The sequence below is a fragment of the Gopherus flavomarginatus genome, chromosome 3 (assembly GCF_025201925.1).
Source record: "Gopherus flavomarginatus isolate rGopFla2 chromosome 3, rGopFla2.mat.asm, whole genome shotgun sequence".
In the NCBI taxonomy this organism is placed as follows: Eukaryota; Metazoa; Chordata; order Testudines; family Testudinidae; genus Gopherus; species Gopherus flavomarginatus.
Genome location: NC_066619.1, coordinates 231,105,704 through 231,130,525, shown reverse-complemented (window position 1 = coordinate 231,130,525; position 24,822 = coordinate 231,105,704). Strand labels below are relative to the sequence as shown.

General features: G+C 42.4%; 1 protein-coding gene across 1 annotated transcript in view; it reads right to left on the bottom strand.

Annotated features, from left to right (window-relative positions):
- DLC1 (DLC1 Rho GTPase activating protein) overlaps positions 1 to 24,822 on the bottom strand; it is a 365,039-nt gene that overhangs the window by 197,723 nt on the left and 142,494 nt on the right. Inside the window, exon 5 of the mRNA XM_050947317.1 lies at positions 11,123 to 11,156. Within this exon, the coding sequence (XP_050803274.1) occupies positions 11,123 to 11,156 (34 nt within the window). The remainder of the gene's footprint in view (positions 1 to 11,122; positions 11,157 to 24,822) is intronic.

Sequence of the window (24,822 nt, the reverse complement as noted above, 5' to 3'; positions counted from 1 at the left end):
GCTCCCATTATTCATATAATCCTTATATAAACAACATACAAAATATTACAATTACAAAACAGGTAAGTATTTACAAGTATGAAAATTACCAGTTAGAATGTGAACAGAATTATCTGCTCTTGTTTTGCTCAGAAGACAGGGCCTCTGATAACTCAATTGGACTTCTTTTTGTTGCCATTTCTAGGGTTCATTGAAAATTATGAAAGAAGGAATAGGACAAATTAGCTACTTAGTGGCATCTGAAAAATATAATATTAACATGTTGTGTGGCACTTGTTTTCAAAGCAGTAAGAATTAAATAAAAATTTTAAAGGATTTTTTTTCATATTGTTTATCCATATAGCAATGAACTAGTCTTTTCTATTTTGCTTTTACAATAAACCTGAAATAATAAAAACCTCTAAAACCAAACCAAATACTCTGGTTAAAACCAAACACCCTGGTTAAAAAAGACTGAACAAAGAAGGTGTAGAGATCATTACATAAAGTCTTATAAAAATTACACTTAGGAAGGAGTTAAAAAGGCAGACGGAGATGGGGTGGATAGTAGCTGGATAAATAATTCTGAAGAATTTGAAACTCAGAGATTCTGCTTTTTATCACATACATTGGGATTTACTTTAATATCACTTGATTCCTTTCGCAGAGTTTGTATTAAGGTTTTGTGGACGACTTTTGGATCTCTTTCCCATTTTCCTGATAGTCATACTAAGCTGTGAGATGTGACAGAACAAGAAAAACATTTCAATGCACAGTCAGACATAGTGTATGTTTTAAAATAATCTGTTGGCAAAATCCAGAAAGGTGAAGAAATTCAATCAGGTGATGTACCTTACATCAAGGAGACAGATGATGTAAAACGTAGCCTCCATCCTACTGCAAATTTACACTTCTTTTTGGCTCCTTGATAGTTAAGTTACATCAATTTAAGCTCCTTCACACATTGGTAAAGTGGGTGCAAGCAGCTGTAAGGGAGTATGAGTATGAGTAAAGGACTGTAACTTACACATGACATCTGAATTTGACACATTCATATTTACTAGAGGACAGGTTCTCAACCTGGAACCTTTCTGGTTGTGAATGGTGCTGTTGATTTTGTTGACTTGAGATGACTAGCAGCACTAAGACTGAGTCACTGTTCACACTTTCCAGGAGCTGGAAACCAGCTGGTTGGGTTTTCTGCATTTTCAGAGTACCAAAAGGGAGTGGCTCCTCCCTTGAATTTGGACCATTCCAGAGGATCAAGCAGAAAAGATGACTGCAATATTTTAGTTAGGAATGACTTATGAAGAATACATGACCATGGAATATTTTGCAGGAAAAGAAAACATTTGCAAGACTTCATGATTCTGTTAATGTCAAACTAACACAAAATTTAAGCATCTTCTACATTTTGGAGAAATTTTAATCCAGATCTGGATCTCAACTCTGTAACTTGGTTCTCAAAAGCTTATATGCTACTGGGGAATTGCTCATTAGTCAATATTCAAAGGGGTGAAATATAGAGCTGGTGAAATTTTTAGAATGATATGTTTATTTGATGAAAGGTGCAGTTTTGGTTGACCCAAAACTATTCACAAAATTTGACACAAGTAATTTTGTCCATTCACAAAATGGCCAGGAGATGGAGGCCTGTGGGCACTACTCATTCCCTCTTATACCCTTCAGCAGGCCTGCACAGCATGCGGCCCGCGGAGCCTCACTGTACGGCCCGCAGGGCGATTCTAAATCTCCCGCACATGGTGCTCTGCGAGCAGCCCAGAGCCCTTTGAATCCCAGCCACGGCTCTGGCGGAGGGGCCGCGGCTGGGATTTAAAGGACTCAGGGCTCCCCGCAGTGACCGGCAGCCCAGAGCCCTTTGAATCCCCACCTGTGGCCGCTGATTGCCCCCTCCCCCGGACCCCTGCCCCAACTGCCCCCCAAGACCCCCACCCTCTATCTAAGCACCGCTGGTCCTTGTCCCCTGATACCCCTCTCCTGGGACTCCTGCCCCTAACTGCCCCCCAGGACCCCACCCTCTATCTAAATGCCGCTGCTCCTTGTCCCCCGATGGCCCCCTCCTGAGACCCCTGCCCCTAACTGGCCCTTGGGACTCCAGACCCTATCTAAGCCTCCCTTCTCCTTGTCCTCAACTGTCCCCTCCTGAGACTCCCCCCAACTTCCCCCCAGGACCCCATCCCCTACCTGTCCCCTGATAAACCCCTGGGACTCCCATGCGTAGCCAACTGCTGCCTGTCCCCTGACTGCCCCCCCGAACCTCCGCCCCATCCAACCCCCCGTGCTCCCTGTCCCTTGACTGCCCCCTAGAACCCCCTACCCCTTCTCCAGCCCCCAGCCCCCTTACCGTGCCACTCAGCCCAGCGTGTCTGGCTCCGACAGCTCCAGACACGTTGCTGCCATGCTCCCCCGCGGAGCCCACAGCCCCCCTCCCCCCAGCACCTGCCTTCCAGATTTGAACACCTCAAAATTCAGGAGTGCTCAAGCTCAGTTTGGGCAGCTGTTACTTCCTTTCTCCCAAATCAAATATACTGATCCACTGTAACTTGCTGTAGAAAAAGTAGGATAAAATTGAGCAAGAAATGCTTATTAGGACTGGAATTGCTATTTTCAACAGCCATTGCCTTTTTGTTGGTTTTAAAAGGAAGACAATGATATTGCATTGGCAAATTCCCCATAGAAAGAAAGAGTAGAACAAAAGAATAATAAAGGCACCTCAATTTTTCCTCATTTATGGAGGACAATCTTATAATATGCATCTAGATATCCTCCAATCACACAAGCTGAAAATTGTTCCACTTTACTGCAGCTCTGTAACCATATGGGAATCAATCCTGTCTTTGTTTTGTGCACATCCAAAATTCCTTCTGAATGACCCGCCCTGGGACCGAGCTACCAGTGACCCAGGGCTGGGGCGGCAGGAGGTATGGGAGTGGGGCACTGGTGGGGGGGAGCCCAGGGCTGAGGCAGCAGCGGGGTGGGGGAAGGGCACTGGTGGGGAGGAAAGGGGGAAGCCCAGCACTGGGGCGGCAGGGGGTGTGTGTGTGGCTGGGTGTGGGGAAAGCCCAGGACTGGGGCAGCAGGGAGGTACAGGGGGAAGCCCAGGGCTGGGACTGGGGGCAGCCAAATTTTTTTTTGCTTGGGGCAGCAAAAAACCTAAAGTCAGCCTTGCCGGGTTCCCCTAGCCGCCGGAGCCCCGAACCCTTTAATTTGACCCTAAGGGCTCCCAGCCACCTCTTCAGCTGGGAGCCCCTGCTTGATTTAAAATAAAGTATCACCTCCCCACCCCCAACCTTCCTTTTTGGCCCACAGCTGTTTTGGTGGGGTGGTGCTGGGGAAGGAGGGTTTGTTTCCGCAGGGCTGGGCGGCCCTGGGGCGGGGTGTTTCTGTGGGGCCAGGAGGTTTCGGCCCTCAGCTGTTTTCTTTGGAGCAATGTGGCCCTCGCCGCTTTATGAGTTGTGCAGGCCTGCCCTTCAGCCTAGTGGTTAGGGCACTCGCATTGGATTTAGGAGTTTCTCTCTCAGAATGAACACAGCATGGAAAGCAAGCACAGAAATTATTCACAGAAGCAACTATGGCAGCTAACAATTAACACTGCTAAAAAATATCCAAATCCATCTACTATGAAAAGCTTCCACAAACAATGGTATCAATTATTTCACATCCTTTAAAAAAAGTGTTGTCAGGAACCTTACCATGAAATGCCAGCCTCTAGCAACTAGAGGCATCACAAACCTTCTTTCCAGTAATGAGATTACATAAATGTCAGTAGAACAGTGAAATGTAAAATATGTCCATTAGTATTTATTGGTCTTTGGCAGTCATCCATGCAAAATTTCTAACAGCATTGCTGGAAATGTTCTTTAGAATGACAATCTGGAAGATGCTCACTTGACATTTTTATCTGGAGAACAAACATTAACTAAAATAATACTGTTGGGGAAAGACTAATGTGCTATCAATTGTAAATGAAAGATTATCTGAACTAACCGGTACCTCAAATCAAGTTGCCACAAGAGCAACTGCTACTGTACAACTGCTCTGCTAGAAATAGATATGAAATGAGGAAAGGACTGGTTGAACTCATGCAGTATACTCTATAGTGCCAGATAGAGCATGTCATATAGCCTGCACATTACTACTATGTAAAAATTTTCCTCTGACTGGGATACTGATTTGTTACTAGTAAGTTAACATGTTTTGCTTGAATTTCTGCATATCTGCAAAGCAATGCAATTCAGTCAGCAAGACCCAATTTTTCATGCAGCAGTTTGATTCAAGTTTCAGAATGGCTATGTGATGACACAACTTAAATGACTTAAAAGAAGTTTGCCAGCTAACAGGTCTTATACAAATAAATTGCAGACTCTGTGCATTTTTGAAGCCATATGTATTAAAAACTCAACCTATTTTCTGCAATGAACTTGGAATTCTTGCCCATGTCCAGCCTAAGTGGGTAATAAGATTTTCTGACTCTTGAACACATCTGTAAAGACAGTACAGTGTATTTTGTTTTTCAGTTAGAGCTCCGATTAGAACAGAATTAAAGAGCTCTCCCCAGCGCGCCAGGCAGTTGGGCTTTTGTGTGTCTTGTTTGCTGACAGAAGAACCTGTTGCTACTGAATTTTAAAGTTCTTCCTGCTAAGAACTCTCACATACAGTCTTGACCCATCTTGTCATCACTCAATCACTTTATATTCTGCAGCTCATCTCACCATGTGGCAGCCCATTGAAGATCCTCAGCTGCCTGACACTGCTGATTAGAGTCTGAGAGGGGAAATGCCCTGCAGTTAAGGTCTCTTTTATCATCTCTGTATTTTTCCTACTTACAGATCAAAGGCTACCAGGGAAATTAACACCCCAGAACACTGAGTCTGTGCTTCATTACACAGTGTATTTACTAAAAGGCTAAAACAGATACAGACACAGGAAAACTTGGTCATTTTTTCCAAATTCTGCCATGTCTGCCGCAAGAAATCGTTTGATTGCTACATTCTATTGTAATATTACCAGTATTGCATTTGGGGAACACTCAAAGACTTTCTATTGACCCGAAATTTCAAAGGTAGCATGTGTTTCAGATAGGAATATATATATATATTTTCGTGCCCTTCGAAGCAAAATTATTCCAATGTAGACAAGAGTGGGCTATGGAACATCATGTATTTGAAAAACATAAAAAGCCAGACTCAGGTACATTTACTTATGCTGAATACTACCCCCACAAGAAACCCTGTGAATAAAAGTTGGTCCAAAAATCTGCACTCTCTGTAGCATTTTTTAGTATTTCAAGTACGATGGAATATTTTGGTAGCACCAATAACACCGTGAACAGTCTATTCACTCTGGCTATTTTAGTTATGAATAATTAAAACCAGAGATGGATCCAAGCAGCAAAATATGGATGTGGTTTTCAAAGCCCAGTTTCCTCAGTGTTTGGATTGGTCTAAGCGCATACCTAATTACAAAAATATTCTGTTTACATAATAGAGTGCAGCTTATACCCAGGTCACTAACTGTAACTTAAGGTTGCTAATTGTACATTGAGTTTAAATACTATCTGACAGCTACTATATGTACAGGAAAAATTGATTATTAGAACAGTGAATATTATGGAGTTTCATCAGGTAAATTCATGAGCAAATCAATATTTATTAAAGCTAGACTGGATCTGGCCCTGATTAAGGGATAGCACATTACCTCAGGAGGAGCTTGCATCTCAAGGAAGTAATCTGTTCTACTCCTTTCCCAGATTACTTTGCCCCTCTTATTGGCTTTGTTCTATTGGTTGCCATGCTATAGGGCCAGAGTCAAGATTCTCCTAGTCCTGACCCAATATAGTAGGGATAAAGTGGGGTATCAGGCACATAGCTCCTGCTTTCCCCTCCATGTGTGAGCCAAGATATGAGGCGGCTGTGCAGGAAATATCATATCATCATTTTTTTTCTCTGTTTGGGTGTCTTAGACCTAGGCATGATCTAGCCCTTGATGTTAACTTCAGCTTTAAAACCTTTAATTTAAAACCCTTTCCCTGTTGATAGAAATGTCAACATGATCAATGGAATCAATCAGAATTCATGGTGCTCTCAAAGCATCCCGGGCAAGGGCCGTTCTGACCAGCAGGCAGGCAGGCTGCTCATTTATAGTATACTGCTACAGTGACCCCACAATTAAAAGGCTTTCTTCACTCTCCCCTGCAAAAACTTTTAACCACTTAAGCCTTCTTGAAGTTGACAAAAGTAATAATGTTTTCAGATTATATTTCAACTAGGCTTTAAAACAAACAAACAAACAAAAAACAAACCACACCACCACAAACCTACCTGACAGTTTCTCCTCTATATAGACTAAGCCCTTCTCCTAACTGGCAAAAATACAAAATGGACAAAATATTTAATGAAATATGTAACAACTGTGCATAAGCACATATAATTAGTGATGTGTGAACCTCCAAAGATTTGACAATTTAGTTCAGTAAAGCACCTGAAAGAACTAATTCTCTGGCATCTTTATAATAGGAAGCCTTGGGAAAACAATTTTTTTTTAAATTAGATTTCCACATTTCTGAACCAGAAAACCTGAAAGAACAGCCTCACTCTGTATTTCTTTATTTCCCTTTTCAGTCCTGGATGAAACCGGTAGTGCAAAGTTGGGAAAAAAAGGGAAAAAATGCAATTTATTATTATAACAAACTTTTCAGAATGTCAAAAGTGATTTGGTTTGAGCTTTTGAGTGAAATTTCAAGTTAGTTTTTATTCTACTGGAACCCGTTTACCCTGTATACTGCAATTTTCCTAACATCCTAACACAAGGATACCTATGTAGTTTTTTTTTATAAAATATTTACAATTTTGGTTTGTTTGTAGCAAAATAAACAAAAGCAGTTTTGTTAATTAATGGAATGAGTAACTGAACTTCAAAGGCTTTTTTATTTTATTTGTAATGTTTAATTGTAAACATGTAGACAGTTTATACTAAGTGGTATAAAAAGCTTTAAGAACATTATTTTTGAGAGCCTGCCTAATTCACTCATGGCTTTATCTCCTGTGATTTATGTATAACACTGCAGTTCTGTGTGGGTTATTGGCAGCAGGGATAGAACCTGTAATCTCGGGATCTTAAAGCATGAGTTTCTATTCCCTGAGCTAAAAGAGATAGCTCCACTGGATAAAGATGAGGCCCAATCACCATTAGAGGCATACAGAGTGCCACATTGAGTGGAGGGTAGGTTACATATGATTCGCTCCCAAATACATGCCCATTGCAGCTGCTAACAAAACAAGCACAATCTGAAAACTAGCTGAAAACAAGGTGAGCACTTCTCCATGCACAAACGCTCCTCTGTTTGATCAAGTTGGTGTTTTGCATGTGTGCTGGGGACCCATGTATTTCTGGTAGCCAAAAGTTAATCGGTTACATTTGGACATTTGGCCCTGAGTGACAAGAAAGTGCTTTTGTTTGTAAAAATAAATAATAAAAAAGAGAAACCCAGTATAATATGCTTAAACTCTAATCTGGGAGTTTAAGCAAAAGGGGAGAGAGGAAATTATGTATTTTAAACACGTGTGTGTGAGCTACATGCCCCTACAGACTAATTATGGGCTGAAAAGTCTTTCACCTCATGTCTAGCCCAGGTTAACAGTGAGAGAAAACATGGTCTTTTGGCTGAAGAATAAGACGGGAAGTCAGAAGATCCGTGATTTTATTTCTGGCTCTACAGCAAACTATCTGTGACCCTGGACCAGGGGCGGCTCTAGAAATTTTGCCGCCCCAAGCACAGCAGGCAAGCTGCCTTTGGCGGCTTGGCTGCGGAGGGTCCGCGTGCCTGCGAGAGGTCCTCTGAAGCCACGTGACCAACGGACCCTCAGCAGGCACGCCTGTGGGAGGTCCTCTGAAGCTGTGGGACCAATGGACCCTCCGCAGGCAAGCCGCCGAAGGCAGCCTGCCTGCCGCCCTCGCGGCGACTGGCATGGCGCCCCCCGCGGCTTGCAGCCCCAAGCACCTGCTTGGTGTGCTGGGGCCTGGAGCTGCCCCTGCCCTGGACAACTCTCACTGTGCCTCTGTTTCTCCACATAATAAATTGGGATGATATTGCCTCACTATATGATGGTTGTGAGGATTAATTCAAGTTTTTAAAGAGATTTGACTGCCTTATACAGGAGTTGCTGTATGGTCTATGGTTAAAATATTGTGAATAGTGAACAAAAAAGTCATTACTATCTGATAGCTGCTAGATAGATGGTTGAAATTAGAGATCTCATATGTTACTAAAAGATAAATGTCCACCATTCCAGTTGTCAGTTTGTATGTTAGGACATTACCTAGCGGGTGCAGCCACTCTATTGGAAGAGAGCATCACTTCTCTTACCATTTTCTCCACTGCCCTGTCCCCTTCCACCACTTCCTCTCAGTGTCCCCCCTTCCTTCCCTTTAGTGAAACTCCTACCTAAACCCACCAAACAGTGGAATTAACATGACATTTGCCACCACCACCACCTCATTGCTCACTTTGCTTGTGTGTTGTACCTCTTTCACCCCCCTGAGTTTGTTTTATCTATTTAGATTATAAAAACTCTTCATGGCAGGGAAGAGCTTAATTTGTGCTGGGATTTGCTGGGGCTCAGCCAGCAACAATTTTCCCCTCTTCTGTCAGTGGCATTTAGTGTATGAGGTCATGTTGCATGGAGGACATAGTTTTATTCCAGGAACAGTATTATCATTCTTGCTTGGGCCCTGGCCCCTCTTTCTTTACAAATTAAGCACTGGGACAGGGACTGTCTTTTTGCTTTGCATTTGTAGAGCACCCAGCACAGTGGTCATGGCTCAGTTGTGTTCTGAGGGGCTGGAGCCTTCTCAATTGCCATGTCGTTGTCCGTCACTGGCTGGAAAAGAAGGGCATATCTAACTCAGTTTCAGTCTTTTCTCTGAGGGCATAAGGAACTGATCTTGCTTTAAAGTATTTTGGTTTGACACCATCTTGGATATAAATCCTGGCTGTTAAACCTTCCAAAGTCTTCAATCCTTCTTTAAAAATGACTGGGTGAGCATCCAAGACTTCTTGGAGTGCTGGAGTTTTGCTAGGGTCTCTCCAAAAATTTCCTACAATTCAGTTTTAGATCTTGTAACCGATCTTTTGCTAGCAGATTTTGCCTTTGTCCCCAGATTCCCAGAACCAGTAACTTTTTATTTTCTTTCCTTTTTTGGCTTTTATATTTTATGGGGCTTAGCACTGATGCACAGTGGAAACACCGCTCCAGAGCCTGGAGTCCCTTCCAGCTTTCTTTGCATTTTCTTTATTGAATCTGTATGATTTGCTCTAAGTGCAAATGTTGTAGTTTCTCACTGCTGCTTCTATTGTTGTTCCGCTTTCTACTGCTTTGAGCCAGGGTAAGCTCTCCCCTGCCAGGAATTTTCTGTGAATTCCTTCTCATTAGTAATGCCATAAACAAATCTGTCCCACAGCATATCCTCTAGGACATTTCTGAATGAACAATATTCTGTTAATCTTTTTAGCTCTGTCACATATACAGGTACACTTTCACCTGGCCTCTGCATTCTACTAGGAAACTTGAAACATTCCACAATAATGTTTGACTTTGATGTGCAGTGCTCTGTTAACCTATTTTGCAGGTGTTCTAAACTTCTGGTGTCTGAGGTTCTTACAAACTCCTTAAGAGAGAAAGTAGGTTTTATTGCCATGGACACTGAGGAAAATTGCTTTTTTTTTGTCCATTATCTATAATCTAATTTGCAAGAAAACAGTACCCGATCTTTCCATACATTCCTGCATTAAACTGCAAGTTTCCCATACATTGCCATTCTTATGTTCTTTCTTGTCACCAGTTTTGTAAGGGCCACTCAGTGCACAAGGAACGCATTCTACTTACAATACTGAAGGCTGGGAATGTGCTGCTTTAGTCAACCATATACAAACACAGCTGGGGGGAAAACACACACTAATTAAAAAAGCAAGTAAGGGAGGGATGGCGCATGACTCTAACAACTCATAATATTCTGAGTAACCTCTTGATGACCACTTTAACAGTAACACCACCACCACCACCAGAAAAGAAGAAGTCCTCTTGCAAATTTTACAAGTTATGGTCTTGTTAAATATTGGACATAGTTTTGGGAATTACTGTGAACTTTACCAGCTAAAATTACTAGTGACATCCTGGAAAACCAGCTGCTTTAACATAGCTTTTCTTTATGAGCATTGCTTAACCAGCAAGCTAAACAACAAAAAGACAACCTCCTTTCCCCTCTGCCCCAAAAAACAAACAAACCCACCTGTCCTGAAAATGTCACAAATATCAGAAACCAAACTCCAAGTGGTGTCTAAACATTCCTATGAACATTTGAAAGTTATTTTAATGCTATAGTTAATGGGTGTCAACACAAATTATCAGTAAAAAGAAGTACAAAAGATACCCACATAAATTGTATTTTGAGTTAAATGTCAAGAGGTTTTTGGGGGTGCAAAATACTCTACCATTTACGGCAACAATACAGCCAATTCACAACATCTGGGCACTACTATGACCACTTCTAATAGTGCCACATAATCAAATCAGAATAGTTATGGCATTCGGATAGCATAAATACCACAAACTGATACAAAAGTAGTTCCTTAATATTGTAGAGGTGCTTAACTGTTTTTGCACAAGGAATATCTACAGTAAAACACTCCAGAAGACCATAATTCCCTGTTATCCACTATTAAGACAGCAAAGATTCAGTCAATGGGATAAATCTTGCTTTCCTAGCTCAGGTGAACAGTCCCGTTGTCTTCAGTATTTGTTTATCAAGACTTAAAATACATCACAATAGCTTTTAACAAGAAGCAGAAAGTTAGCACCTGGAATACAAAGGAGAAATGTAGGTTCATTTGATGCCGTGTAGAATACTTTCAGACCACTCTGCTAGTGTCATGCACACTATATGACTCTTGCCCAAAAAGTTCAGGATGCAAAGAGTGATATTTGCACAGAGATTTGTCAGGTCTATAATCTTGAACACTCCAAAGTAAGCCTACTTAACGCCAGCCTTTTGCCACTGGGATAAGAAGCTAACATTCCAGGAAACTAATACAAGAAGAAGAGAAAACAAATAAATGTTTACTCACCAGCCTTCTCCTTTTCTGAAATGACTGGCATAGCCTAAAAAAAATAAAAAAGGTTGCATTTAAGAAAAGGTAACAATATTATTATTGATTTATCTTTATTGTAATAGTGTCCAAAGGCTCTGAATGGAACTCAGGTCTCTGTGTTGTAAGAACTCTACAATCACATGTGAAGACATAATCCCTGCTTCAAATGGCTTATGCTGTCATGTGTGGGGGTGGGAAGAAGCAGCAACAAATGAGTGGAGAACAAATATAAAGGGAGAATGAAAGTAATGATGATGAGACCAAGTAGGTGAGGTAATATCTTTTTACAGCAGAACCTCAGACTTATGAACCCCAGAGTTACAAACCAACCAGTCAACTACACACCTCGTTTGGAACTGGAAGGACACAATAAGGCAGCAGCAGAGACCAAAAATACCCAACAACCCCCAACCTTCCCCCACCCCAAATACAGTGCAGTACTGTGTTAAACGTAAAGTACTAAAAAAATAAAAGGAAAGTTAAAAAAAAATTTGACAAGGGGTAAGGAAACTGTTTTTGCGCTCCTTTCATTTAAATTAAGACATTTAAAAGCAGCATTTTCCTTCGGCATAGTAAAGTTTCAAAACTGTGTTAAGTCAATTTTCTGTTATAAACTTTTGAAAGAACAACCATAACATTTTGTTCAGGGTTATGAACATTTCAGAGTTACGAACAACTTCCATTCTCGAGGTGTTTGTAACTCCGAGGTTCTACTGTATTAGACCAACTTCTATTGATGATACAGACAAGCTTTCGAGTTTACACAGAGCTCTTCTTCAGATTTGGGAAAGGTTACCCAGTCTTTCGCTATAACAGTTCAGTACATGAGGAAGAATGGTTAAATTCTGTATTTCCTCTTTTGAGTCACTCCCTATCAGATTCTGTTTTTGTGTCCTCAGCTCTGCTGGACTGTGAAATGTTTGAGTTAGAACTAAATGAGAATAAACCATAACACCTACTCCAATTATATAATTCTTATTCACTGTACAACTGTTCTTGATCATAAAGTCATAGAAGTTGGACAAGATGTGCCATTTAGGCCATCCTCTTGCTAGTACATGATTGTTCCTTCCAATATTTTTTCAGTCACAATTTATATTATAGGTACCTTTATAAATAATTGAGAAGCAATGTGGTCCAGTGGATAGGGCACTGGATTGGAAGCCAGAAGATCTGAGTGTTACTAACCGGCTTTGGACAAATGACTGCCTATCTTGGTGCCTCTGTTTCCCCTCCCACCCTCTGTTGTCCCATCTGTTTAAAACAGTAAGCTCTTCACAGCAGGGAGTCTTTCACACTATGGCTGTAAAGCATCTAATACAATGGGGCCTTGATCTTGGTTGGGGCCTCCAGTCACTACTCTAATAAACAATTTCTAAAAACAATTTACAAGGGGTTAATAGATGTTATAATAATTTTACAGAGATGAGAGGTGAAACCCTGGCCCCACTGACATCAGTAGCAAAACTCCCATTGACTTCAGTTGGGCCAGGGTTCCACCCATAGAGTGTGATGATTTTAAGCACATCAGCAGAAGATGCTGTAAATGGTTGTAAGCCATGGTTACAGATAATCAATTGTTAGCATAGAGTCCAATGGGTTAATCAAATATTAAAATGTTAATTAATCATTTAGAATCCTTCAAACATTCTTTATAAGAGAACCCTTAATATAAAGTGTTATATTTAGCATTTTTTACAGCTTACTTTTACATGTTCCAAGCAATGGGAATCCACCAATTGTCTTTTGTTTTATTATTAATTATTTGTATTAGTTGGCACCTAAGAAACAGTCAAGGTTCATGCCCCCATCGTGCTAGGTGTTGTACAGACACATAAAGAGGACAGTCTCTGCTTCAGAGAGCTTATAAACTACATTGCAAATTATAGTACTGCACCTGAGTGTAATATTCCTCATATTTTTGAGTTACATCCAGGGCTCCAGAATGTATGATAAGGCACACTTTAAACATTCCTATATATTGTACCTAAATCAATATATATCACATGGGATGCTTCATGTAAATAAAAGGCACATATAGGCTGAGGGAGTGGTGGAAGGAGGAGGTAACATTTATCTTCCTTTGTAAGACTATTCTGTGGTTGAAAAGATCTCACCTTAGGATGTATTTCTTCTATTCAGAATTTTCCATTTCTTAATTATGATAAATCTCTGTACCACCCTAAACAATTCTTGGTGTTTACATCCTTCAGATATTTGTTTACAGTTATTACATCCCCCTTTTTCTGTAACATTGAACTTTCCATTTTAATCCACTACTCCAGTGTTCCTTTTAATTTCTGTATGTGTGTGAAGAATGAACTTCTGCCAGAGTTCAAATTTAAAGACTATGAGCATACTCTTGTCTACTTCCACCCTCCATACATATTAAGGCAAGGAGAGGCCATTATGAACATCTGGTTTGATCTCCAGTATAACCCAGGCAATAGAATTTCAACAACTGCTTCCTGTATTAAACTTATAAGTTCTGGTTGAACTACAGCATACCTTTCAGAAAGGCATCCAGCCATTATTTAAAGACCCCCACCCTCCCTTCATTAATTTCATTCTCTGGATTCATAATCACTTTTTCTCTGACAGGGAGAATGAGCAAGGAAGAGTGGAAGGAGAGAACATGTAGTGGAGAGGAAGGGATGATGAATAGGTAAGGCCCTTCCTTTTCAGTTGTTTTTTTTTTTTAAATCCCAGGAATTTATCAGTGTTTATTGAAAAAAAAAAAAAAAGTAAAAACAGGTGAAAAATCAGTAAAAACAGAAAATGAAGGGCAGCAGGCCTGGGTAGCGTTGCCAACTTTCTAATTGCAGAAAACCAAACACCCTTGCCCCGCTTCTGCCCTTCTCCTTTTATGAGGTCCCGCTTCTGCTTGCTCCATCCTCCCTCCCTCCCTCAGTCACTCCCCCCCACCCTCCCTCACTTGCTCATTTTCTTTGGGCTGGGGCAGAGGGTTGGGGTGTGGGAGGGGACGCAGGGTGTGAGCTCCAGGAGGGACTTTGTGTGCAGGAGGGGGCTGAGGGCTGGGACAGGGGCATGGAAGTGGGTGAGGGCTCTGGCTGGAGCTGTGCACTCTGGAGTGGGGCTAGGGATGAAGGGTTTGGGGTGCAGGAGGTGGTTCGGGGTGCAGGTTCTGGCCAGGCAGTGCTTACCTCAGGCAGATCCCAGAAGCAGCTAGCATATCAGGCTCCTAGGCTGAGAGGCTACGGGACCCTATGCGCTGCCCGCGCCCACAGGCACTGCCCCCGATTCCCAGTCAATGGGAGCTGCAGAGCCAGCGCTTGGGGTGGGGGCAGCGCATGGCGCTTCTTAGCCCACCCCTCCACCTAGGGGCAGGTGGGATATGCCAGCTGTTTCTCTGGAGCTGCACGGAGCCAGGTAAGGAGCCTCCCAGTCCCATACCAACCAGACTTTTAACAGCCCAGTCAACAGTGCTGACCACAGTCACCAAGGTCCGTTTTTGACCAGGTGTTCCAGCTGAAAACTGGCACCTGGCAACCCTAGACCTGGGTGTTGGAGGGGGTAGTCATGATATAACAGTCAGGTGGTGTCATCTGTCGGGAGCCAGCTTCCTGCCTGTTTTGCTCCCCCACTGCGCAGAGGAAGTGGAGGAAGCTGCTCTGAAGCGCTGGGGCAGTAGGACCAATACTCACAAGGTGCAATTTTAAGCTCCTCTTTTGCAGAGTCCCTGACAGCAAGCAAAGCCTCTCAGGGCTTTCTGCCTGGGGAGCTGGTTCCTTCCATTTTACCAAGGCTTACTGCAAGGGCTCACTCTACCTGTTTTTTCCCTTTCCCTCTCCCTCTCCCTCTCCCTCTCCTATTGCCTTCCCTTCTCAGGAGAGGATCCCAGGGCCTGGTCTTCCCCTTGGCTTTATGCATCCCTAATAGGACTCCCCCACACTCCTAAACCCTTTTTTTATGATGATCCAGCTCCTCCCAGCTGGGCCTGATAACTAATTGATTCACCACTCCCTCCAGGTCTATGCAGGTGAGCTAATTGAGTCCTGAGGCGCCTGATAACCCTTTTGCTGCCAGTGTGGAGTGTACACTCCCCAGGTGCATAACACCTAACCTGTTTAGGTGCTTCTGAAAATCCCACTAGAGACTAGTCTGCAACTTTTCATGCCAAATACCTTGAAAAATCTGACTCTGTGTATCAAATTTTTAGAATTGGTAGATTTCAATCTCTCCCACCTGTTTTTTCCTCCTTCCCTACAATGAAAGAGAAAAACTAATTTTCCTTATTTTTCAACTCCCAATTGGATTCTTAACATGAATGAACTAGTAAAAACAGAGAAAATATCTCTGAATTTGTTAGCTAAACTTAAACCAAAAGTAATTAATGCTAAAACTTTTCTGCACAACAGAAAGTGGAAGTACTTCTGTTTGAAAAAATGTACATGCCAGAATTCAGTCCATTGTAAAGACTGAAAATAACAGTGATACTTAAGGCAGTACCTGACATTGTGTCATATTTATAACGCTAGAACTGACCTTAAAAGTTAAAAATGTTTTCCCCCCAATTCTGAATGAAAAAAGACGCACCCTTTAACTCACTAAACTCTGAGGAGGGCTAGTTGATGCAACATTTTTATTTATTTAAATAATTTTAATAGATTATAGTAAGATTGGGCCTTAAAATAGGTTGTCATAATTTCAAATTATTTTTAAATAGGTTACATTTTAAAAAGAAAAAATTTAATTTAAATGTAAGAATCCAATTTAAAAAAGCATTGATTTTTATCCACCCTGTTATCGAGTTTGGCCCATATTTACGAAGTACTTTGAAATTCTTCTGAATGAAAAGCACTAAATGTCGTATAGTTCTACTGCTTTGTGATTCTTTGCTTTTTATTCTTGATTGATAAGGAAATAAAATGATGAGAGAATTCCATCATGTTTCTACCTCTCCTACTAAGGGCCTGTCTTCACTAGCACTGTTAAAGCACTGTAGTCATGGCATAGTGCTGGGAGAGAGCTCTCCCAGCACTGTAAAAAGCCACCTCCGTGAAGGAAATAGCTACAAGTGCTGGAAGCGCGGCTGAAACGTACAGCACCCAGGGAGGCATTTTTTCACACCCCTGAGCGAGAAAGTTGCAGTGCTGTAAAGTGCCAGTGTAGACAAGCCCTAATAGAGGACAAAACACCATGTAAGCATAGTGTTATCTCCCTAAAAAGTAAAATGATACAAACAGTGAGCAAATCCAGCAATTTCTCAGACAATTCTACTAAGGTGGAGCTTTTTGTTAACAAAGCTACATATGCTGCTGACATGCTGCACAGTGGGCTAACATGACTTATTGTTACTTAGGAGAAATGCTCGCACCTCTATGCAGTTTTGAATTCACTGGTGACTTTCTTCAATGATTTCCAGATGTCATAAATGAACTGCATTCCCAGGAAGTGATTTAACATTTCTGGCACAAGACCAATTAAATGGGATTTTCCTGGTAGTCCAGATGGGTCCACTGTAATGTCACATTATTCCTAACTTCTCACTCCTCATGGAACAAAGGAACTCCACTAATAATTTCCACACAATCGAGTAACATCTTTCCCCTCCCCCCCTCCCAAACTTCCAAGATTCTTGTACACCTCACTATTTGGTCTGAGCATCAGGATCCAAACAAAAATTCCCAACCACTTAAAATAGTCACTTTATCATTTTGTTAATATATCTTACAAGAACAGTAAGAACAGAAGGACTGCTTTAGAAATGTAACCAGGGAATTAAAAGAATACAGGACTGGACGAGACCTCCTGAGTTGTCAAGACCAGTCTCCTGCTATCACAGGCAACCCTGTCATATGACCCCATTCATAAAACTATCAAGCTCCATCTTAAAACTATGTATGGCTTGCATAAAAATCCCCTGCTGGAATGAATATACTCAAGATTTTGTTCACCACTGGGCAGCCTGGGAAAGGCTGAGGCTGTGGCTACACTGGTGCTTTACAGCGCTGCAACTTTCGTGCTAAGGGGTGTGAAAAAAACACCCCTCCGAGCGCAGCAAGTTACAGCGCTGTAAAGCCTCAGTGTAAACAGTGCCGCAGCGCTGGAAGCACGGCTCCCAGCGCTGCAAGTTACACCCGTAGAGGATGTGGAGTATGTGCAGCTGGCACTGCGACCACCCTCGCACTTCAAAGTGCTGCCGCGGGAGCGCTTTGAAGTTTCAAGTGTAGCCATACCCTGACTTTGAAATCCCTTCTTTGAATTGTAGCACATGCACATGTGTTGCACTGGGTCTCCACTCTATGTAACTGTGTTACATCTGTACACCGTGACAGCAAAGCGGGAGTAAAATGCTACTATTCTGATGCAGCACCATTTTACACTCACTTTACTCTTGCTTTGCACAGATTTAAATAAGGACACAAAATGCAACACAGTGGAGATTCTTTACATTCTTACTAATCTAGGCCTAAATTGTGACTCTCACAGGCAGTGGAGTGTTAGGTGGGGTAGCTGCAGTATCTGACCTGTGGTGGAGGGAAGCATTAACTCTGCATAGGGTACCGTGTTACTCCTTTTTATCCAAGCAGATAGTAAAAATTCAGCGTCCAGTAGGTTATCATTAGGAGAAATTGATGCTGGAATCAGCTTTTTTTAAAGCAATCCTGTTTATTTACAAGCACGTACAGTGTCCTGTTCTCTTGAACACAGGAGGAGTCAAAGAGCAGGAGACAGCTTCTGTGTTCACAGTTCCAAGCCCCTTTCAGCCAGTACTTACCCAGTGCTTGTTCTGGCTGTGCCATTGGCTTTCTGCTGCTTTGCACCTGGTTTCTTTGGTGTTTCCCCTGCTTCTCTCCCTCAACCCCCCCACCCCCAAAACTAGCCAGCAAAATCCCTCTGCCCACACAAGTCTGTTTCTGTGGTGTTGCAAGTGCCTGTGCTTTGGGTGGAGGCTCCTGTTGTTTCTTACATTTATCCTGAATGAAGGGTGGCTATTATGCCCACCAGTTTCAATGAGATTTCACCCAGTATAAGACCATCAAGAGCAATGAGAGGGACAACCTCAGCAGTACACTCACTCCACCGAGTCCACCTGTATGAAGCGGTAGTGTTCTGTTGGGTAGCACTACCCACTTAATCATGACCTGGATACACCCTGGCTTTGTCCGCACTGCAAAAAGATGTGTGTTTTACATCAAGATAGCTATCTTAATATATAATCCTAGTAGAGACAAGGCACAGGTAGTTTTTCAGTGTAGCCAGCTGAGGTCAACCCCATACTCCCCTTTCCCCCCAACCCCACAACCTGGGGTTGAGCATGACTAATTAAAGTGAAGTAAAAACTACATGGGCTTGTCTTCACTAGGATTTTGCATTGAGATGTCAACCCCCTGTTTATGGTTTGTGGAAAGAGGCCCTAGGTTCGTGCAGTGTTTGCAGGAATATTAGTAGGTTCCCTTGCACACAGGAAACACAAGCAGCTGCAATAGGGTTAACTCCTGTACAAGTGCAGAGTGCTATGTTTGACTAAACTGTACATTAATCGGCACAGACTATATTAAAGGTGCTTATAATACATAATTGCTGAAGTGAGAATCAGCCACATCTTTTAATTTTCTTTATATTCTTCCATAAACCACCTCCAGGGATGCTGTATTACAAACTTTACAGTCATATCAATTATTCCAAACAGGGTTCTGAAATGTTAAAGCTCATTGTGCAATTATACCTATGCTAGTAGCTCCAGGCTGACATGTCTATTTAAGTCCATAACACTTTATTTTCAGAAGGAACAGAGCAAGTAAGGTGTAACTGGCATCATTTAAGTCACATTTTCAATGCCAAGATGGATATTTTACAAAACTTTTCAATCTTATTATGCTGTCAGCTGTCCAGTAATTTCTTGAGTACGTATTTGAAGAGACATATTGGAATACTTCCTTGCCAGTGATCTGACATGTCTTGAGTCACAAGGCATTTCTCCAGCTTTTATACAGAATTTATTGCATTATCTTCAACATTGCTTTATTTCTAAATTTGGCAGTGAATGCAAAAGTGCCTCTATATTCTGATCATTTTACTAAGCACAGATGCTTCTTCTGCAGTTTGTTCAAAGGAAGATACTCAAACTACAGTTAGGTAAAAGAAAGAAGTATGTTCGCTGGTGTCTGGACAGCGTGCTGTGTGCTGTTGGCAAAGGCATGCAGGAAGCCTAGGTTCATGAATGAACTTAAAGGGTACATTTAAACTTCAGTACTGGCCAGGGGCAGCTGATTTGGGCCTTCAGGGCTCAGGCTGCAGGACTAAAAATTGCTCTGTAGATGTTTGGGTTCATGTTGGAGTCTGGGCTCTGAAATCCTTCAAGGAGGGAGAATGTCAGAGCCCATGCTCCAGCCTAAGCCTGAACATCTACACTGCAAATTTTAGCCCCTTAGCTCAAGCCCTGCAAGCCCAAGTCAATTGACCTGGACCCTGAGGGGACAAAAATGTTATTAAAGCAAATGTTAAAGTTATATAATACACAGGTTGAGAAAAGAATGTCTGTACATCTGAGTATATCTACATTGCAATATAAGCCAGGGCTCAGACTCAGTCTTGCATCCAACCCCCACTTCCATCTACATACAGATCTCTCAGACTTGGGCTTGGACCTATGGTCCTAGGACCCTGTGAGGATGGAGGGATCAAGCCAAGTCAAGCCAGAACCTAGGGTTTTGAAACCTATTGCTTTGCAGTGTATACACAGCCCCACCACATCGGGTCCTGAGAGACCGCCAAAAGTATCCCACAATCTCATGGGCCACCTTTCCTTGTCCTCTCTATCTCAAGAATCTCCAGTCAACTCCAGGGAAACAGAGGCAATCCCACTGTGTGTAGTACAGCAGCACAGTGACTCAGCATTTAACCCTTCTGTTTGCTTCTGAACGCTGAGCTGCAAATACACCAGAGAGCCTTCTGTGTTTGCAATGAGACTGAACAGAAGTCTTCTGCAAAGTGCATGGCTTCATAGTCTGGGGACCACAGATAAATTTTGTTAAATCTTTGGTATGAGATCAGCAAAAACAAAGTTCACACATTTGTATGTAAAATGTTCTCACTGCCCATACTCAGGCACTTGTTTTCAATCTGTGCATATAGTTTTTCTGCTTCTGTACATGCAACAGCCTTCACTCAGAACCATATTGTTGCAACAACACATCACCTAGCCCACAGCTGCTTGCGCCCACACTGACCATTATGGATTTGTTCACTTCATAGTACTTGAGAACTGGAGCTGTTGAGATAATTTCTTTTACCTTTTTTAAGGCAATTTCTTGATTTGGCCCCCATAACCAAGAACTGTTGGACTTTAACAGTTCATTCAATGGTTTTGTAACAGTAGAAGGTTCGTGTAGGTATTGACCAAAGTAATTTATCATACCCAGTATATGTCTCAATTCAGGGACATTAATTGTGTACTCGGTTCTTGAATTGCTTTTGCTTTCTCAGGGTAGGACTGATTCCATCTGTATTTATGGTCTGTTCCAAAAACTCAATTTGGAATAGGAAGAAAATGCATTTTCCCTTGTTTAGTTTCAATCCAGACTGATTGATTAGGCTTAGGACTTCATTAAGGTTTTTGTTGTGTTCTTCCTTCGAAGATCCATGTATCAGAATGTTGTCCATTAAAACGACAACTCCAACTCCATTTGTGCTCATCAATGGTTCCACCATCTTTCTTTGGAAAATGATAGGTGTATTGGTAATCCCAAAAGGTAATCTTTGAAAGCAAAATCTCCCAAAGGATGTGATAAACACAGTCAGTTTAGCAATTTCTTTGGCTAAAAGAAATTGCCAGAATCCACTCGAGGCATTCAGATTGGAGAATACTGTAGTTCCTTTCATTCTGGGGAGGAAGTCATACAGTGTTGAGAGGATATATTTTTCTCTCACAACTACTTCATTAAGTCTTTTAAGATCAAATACATATTTGTATTTTTCCACTTTTCATTATAATTGATACCATTGGGGCACAACATACTGTTGGATCAACTTTTCTTGATTATGCTAATCTGTTCCATTTTCTAACTCAGTTTCCACTTTATGAAGTAATTGGAATCCTGCAAAATATAGGTAACTGTAGGGTTCAGCACTGTATGTTCAGATTATTTGTACTGGATCTCGTTTCAAAAGTCCAATATTAACAAATATTCCATTGATTTGTTCCACTTTTCTCACTTGGCCCATCATGGCTGCCATGCTGTGGCTGAGAAGGCTGTTGGGATGTGATCCTTTGATCACATGCACTCTGAATGCATAGCTTTTGTCTTTGTAAGTTGTTTTTGTGGTGAACTGGCCCATGCAGTTCAGAATACTTTCAAGACTAGTCAGAGCTGTGTTGGTGACTTAAGCTCTGGGAGGGGTTGAAAGTGATCGTAAATCCCTTCTGATGGCTGTGTCATCAGCTCCTGAGTCAATTCTGAAGTCAATAATCTTGCTATGAATATTCAATTTCATTCTTCAGGCAGGTTCTATGTCAGTGGTACTCAACCTGTGGTCTGTGGATCCCTGGGGGTCCTCTGACTATGTCTAAGAAATCCAAAGGGGTCCGCACCTCCATTTGAAATTTTTCAGGCTCCGCAAATAAAAAAAGGTTGAAAACCACTGTTCTGTGCCATCATACGTGATAGATCCTCAAAACAATGGCTCTTAATTGTCTGTAATATAAGTCGATTCCCTGATTGCTTGGGTGTGGCAAACAGGTGCAAAATGTCCATATTTTATGCATATGTTACACAGGGTGCCTCTCACCTGACATGCATCGTCTTTTGGAATATAACTTTTTCCACACTATGTGCACATAGGCTGGAATTTGTCCCTTTTAACCCATGAGTATTCTCTCCTGGCCTTAGGTTTTTATGATAATGACTTTTAACACTCAACTGTCTGTTTAAAGTTTCTACACGAGTTTCAGGTTTTTCAAATTGCTCCTCCCTTTTGTTTTGTTTGACTAATTCTGACTGTTTTACTATCTCTATAGCTTTGGCAAGGGATCAATCTCCCTTAAACTGTAGCTGCTGTGAAATTTTTTTGTCTGTTAACCCAGTAACCAGCCTATCACTGATATTTTTGTGTTTTGCATTCCCAGAACCATAGTTTTCAGCCAAAGTATGCAAAACTCTTTTAAAACATTGAACATTCTTCCCTGGTTCCTGAATTCTCTGGTGAAAACATGCTCTTTCACAACTATGTTTCTCTGAGATAAAATGTATGCCTCAAACCAGAACTCTGTTGCAGTCATCTTTGTGACTGTCTTCAGTAGGATCCAAAGATTTGTGCTTGCTTGCTTCCTCATAGCATATGTTAAAGATGATAGCTGTATATCTCCAGTTTATTTTGTGCAACCTGGCAGCAGTGAGAAATCTTGCAAAATATTGTTTCCTGTCTGGCCATTCTGAAGGTTTGTGAAAAGCCAAAGTTCTTGGAGGACGAGGGAGAGAAAGAGAGGGATTGAAGAGTGGCATGTTGATGAGATCCTGCAACCTTTGTTGCTTTGTTCCATCTGTGTAATCTTTGTTACCTTTTCCCTTCTGCTTCTGTTCCTTGTTTACTCCTGACACCATGTCATGTTCTTCTACATCAGATAGAGATGGGCAGATCTGGGTGAGGTTAGCTTAAATAAGGAATTATACACACAGTGCCACCGAGTGGTGGAACAGCGTAATACAGTCCAGCATTCCATTACAAAGCCTGGGACAAAGAATTTTCATGGACTGTTCCAAAAGGAAGCATTTCTGCGATGAATTTATGGTTGAAATTCTGGACAGAGCTCAGCAGAAAGAACTGTTTGAGCAGCTGAAATCACTAATGGCCATAAGAATACTGACTTCTGCTGCATCACCCATACCATGACCTGAGTGACCTGCACAGTACCTGTGATGCAGTCCAAAAACAGCTTGGAAAACTCCACAACTGGGTGGCCCATGTGATTGGGCCCCATGAGTGGCTAGGCACCATGACGTCCTCTTTATTGATCCCCTTCTCTGTTGATGTCTCCACCACCCCATTCCCCAGCGCCAAGTGCGCTGCAAATCAGGAAAGAAGGGAAAGAAGAATGGGGGGCCAGGGGACATGGTAGTGGGTTTCTGTCTTGTACATGGTTTCACTGTCTGCATTTGTTTATGCATTTTTTTATGCACTTTTTTTCCTTTAAGGCTCTGTTGTTAATGGTGTTTTGATGTGGTAATGACAGCTGGCCTGCCTGGCAATTGGTAAATGTTATACTTTTTTCACGCATGTTTATAAATGAAGCTTTTTATTTTATCAAGAAAGTTTATTGCATCACATTATACAATGCTTACTTAAAATAATAACATTGAACACACGATCAGGGACCATTAGAAATTAGTATGCAAATACTGTTCCTCAACACACTTATCTACATCAACCCATACTTAAATCACTTCCTTACATCAATCCTTGCAATGACTCACGCCCCAATTTCATAAGTGGTCATGTCATTCATAAGTATATTGCATGGTAATCAACTCCCCAGCCCCCAGCATGAAACCCCCCACAATCCATGAAACCAGTAACCACCTCCCACAAGCAAATTCATAAATGTACTATCCCTCTCTTCAACTGGGCCATGCAAGTCCACAACATGGAAGCACAAAGCATCCCTGACTTCTCTTGCCTGGGTGGATTATCTCCAGCTGTAGTAGCTGCACTTCCTGCCTGAGCATACCAATTCAGTGGCACCTCACTGTCATAGGTCCATTTGGGAGGGAAATGCGGGGAAACAGCTTCACAAAATTTGTAAAGAGCACAGCAAGCCACAGTAACGCAGACAGCACTGATGACACTGGCATCCAAACATGTCTGAAGATACCTCTGATGGGATTTCAATCTGCCAAAAGCACATTCAACAACCATTCTACACCTGCTCAGGGGTGGCGAGTTGTATGGGCCCATGCTCCAGCAAATTCAAGGCCCCGGGGGCCTGGCTCCACCAGTGTTCAGGTCGGGTCTCTCCCCCAGCTCCACCTGCTGCGCCTGTGTGCCTCCCCTGGAGCGTCCCCTGGGCCTGCCTGCCACCCCTGAGCACCTCCTCAAGCATCCCTGCCTCACCTGCACCCAGCGTAGCAGGCAGCTGCCCCCTGAAGGGAGCAGCGCCGGCAACAGGCTGACTGCTACGCTTGCAGAGGGAGGATGGAAGTAGGTGAAGCAGCATGGCAGCCCTCCAGCAAGCAACTCTGAAGGGGCTTATCTGTCTGGACATTCTGAGCAGCAGCCTGGGGCTTGGGTGAGTATTGTGCCGGGGTGAGAGGCAGGAGAGGGAGGCTCCTCCCCTGGAGCTCGCTGCTGCCAGTGGGAAGAGGGTTGAGGGGAATCCTCCTCTCTGTCCCTAGCCTTGGGGCAGCCTGCCTTCTGTGCATCAAAGTTTGAACTCCTCATCCCCAGTCCAGCCCCATACTCGAGCCCGCACCCCCAGCCAGAGCCCTCACCCTGCCGACCCCAATGCTCTGCTCCAGCCCTGAGCCCTCTCCTGCATCATGAACCCCTCATCCCCAGCACATTCTTTCCTTTGTTGACATTTCTTTCCTTTGTTCTTTATAAGTGGTTCTTACGGGTGCATTGCTGTGGGTGCTAGACTGTCTGATGTGACTTGTAGGCCTTGTCTGCACTAGGTTATTCTACACCAACATAGCTGCATTTGTGCAAGCCCCTAA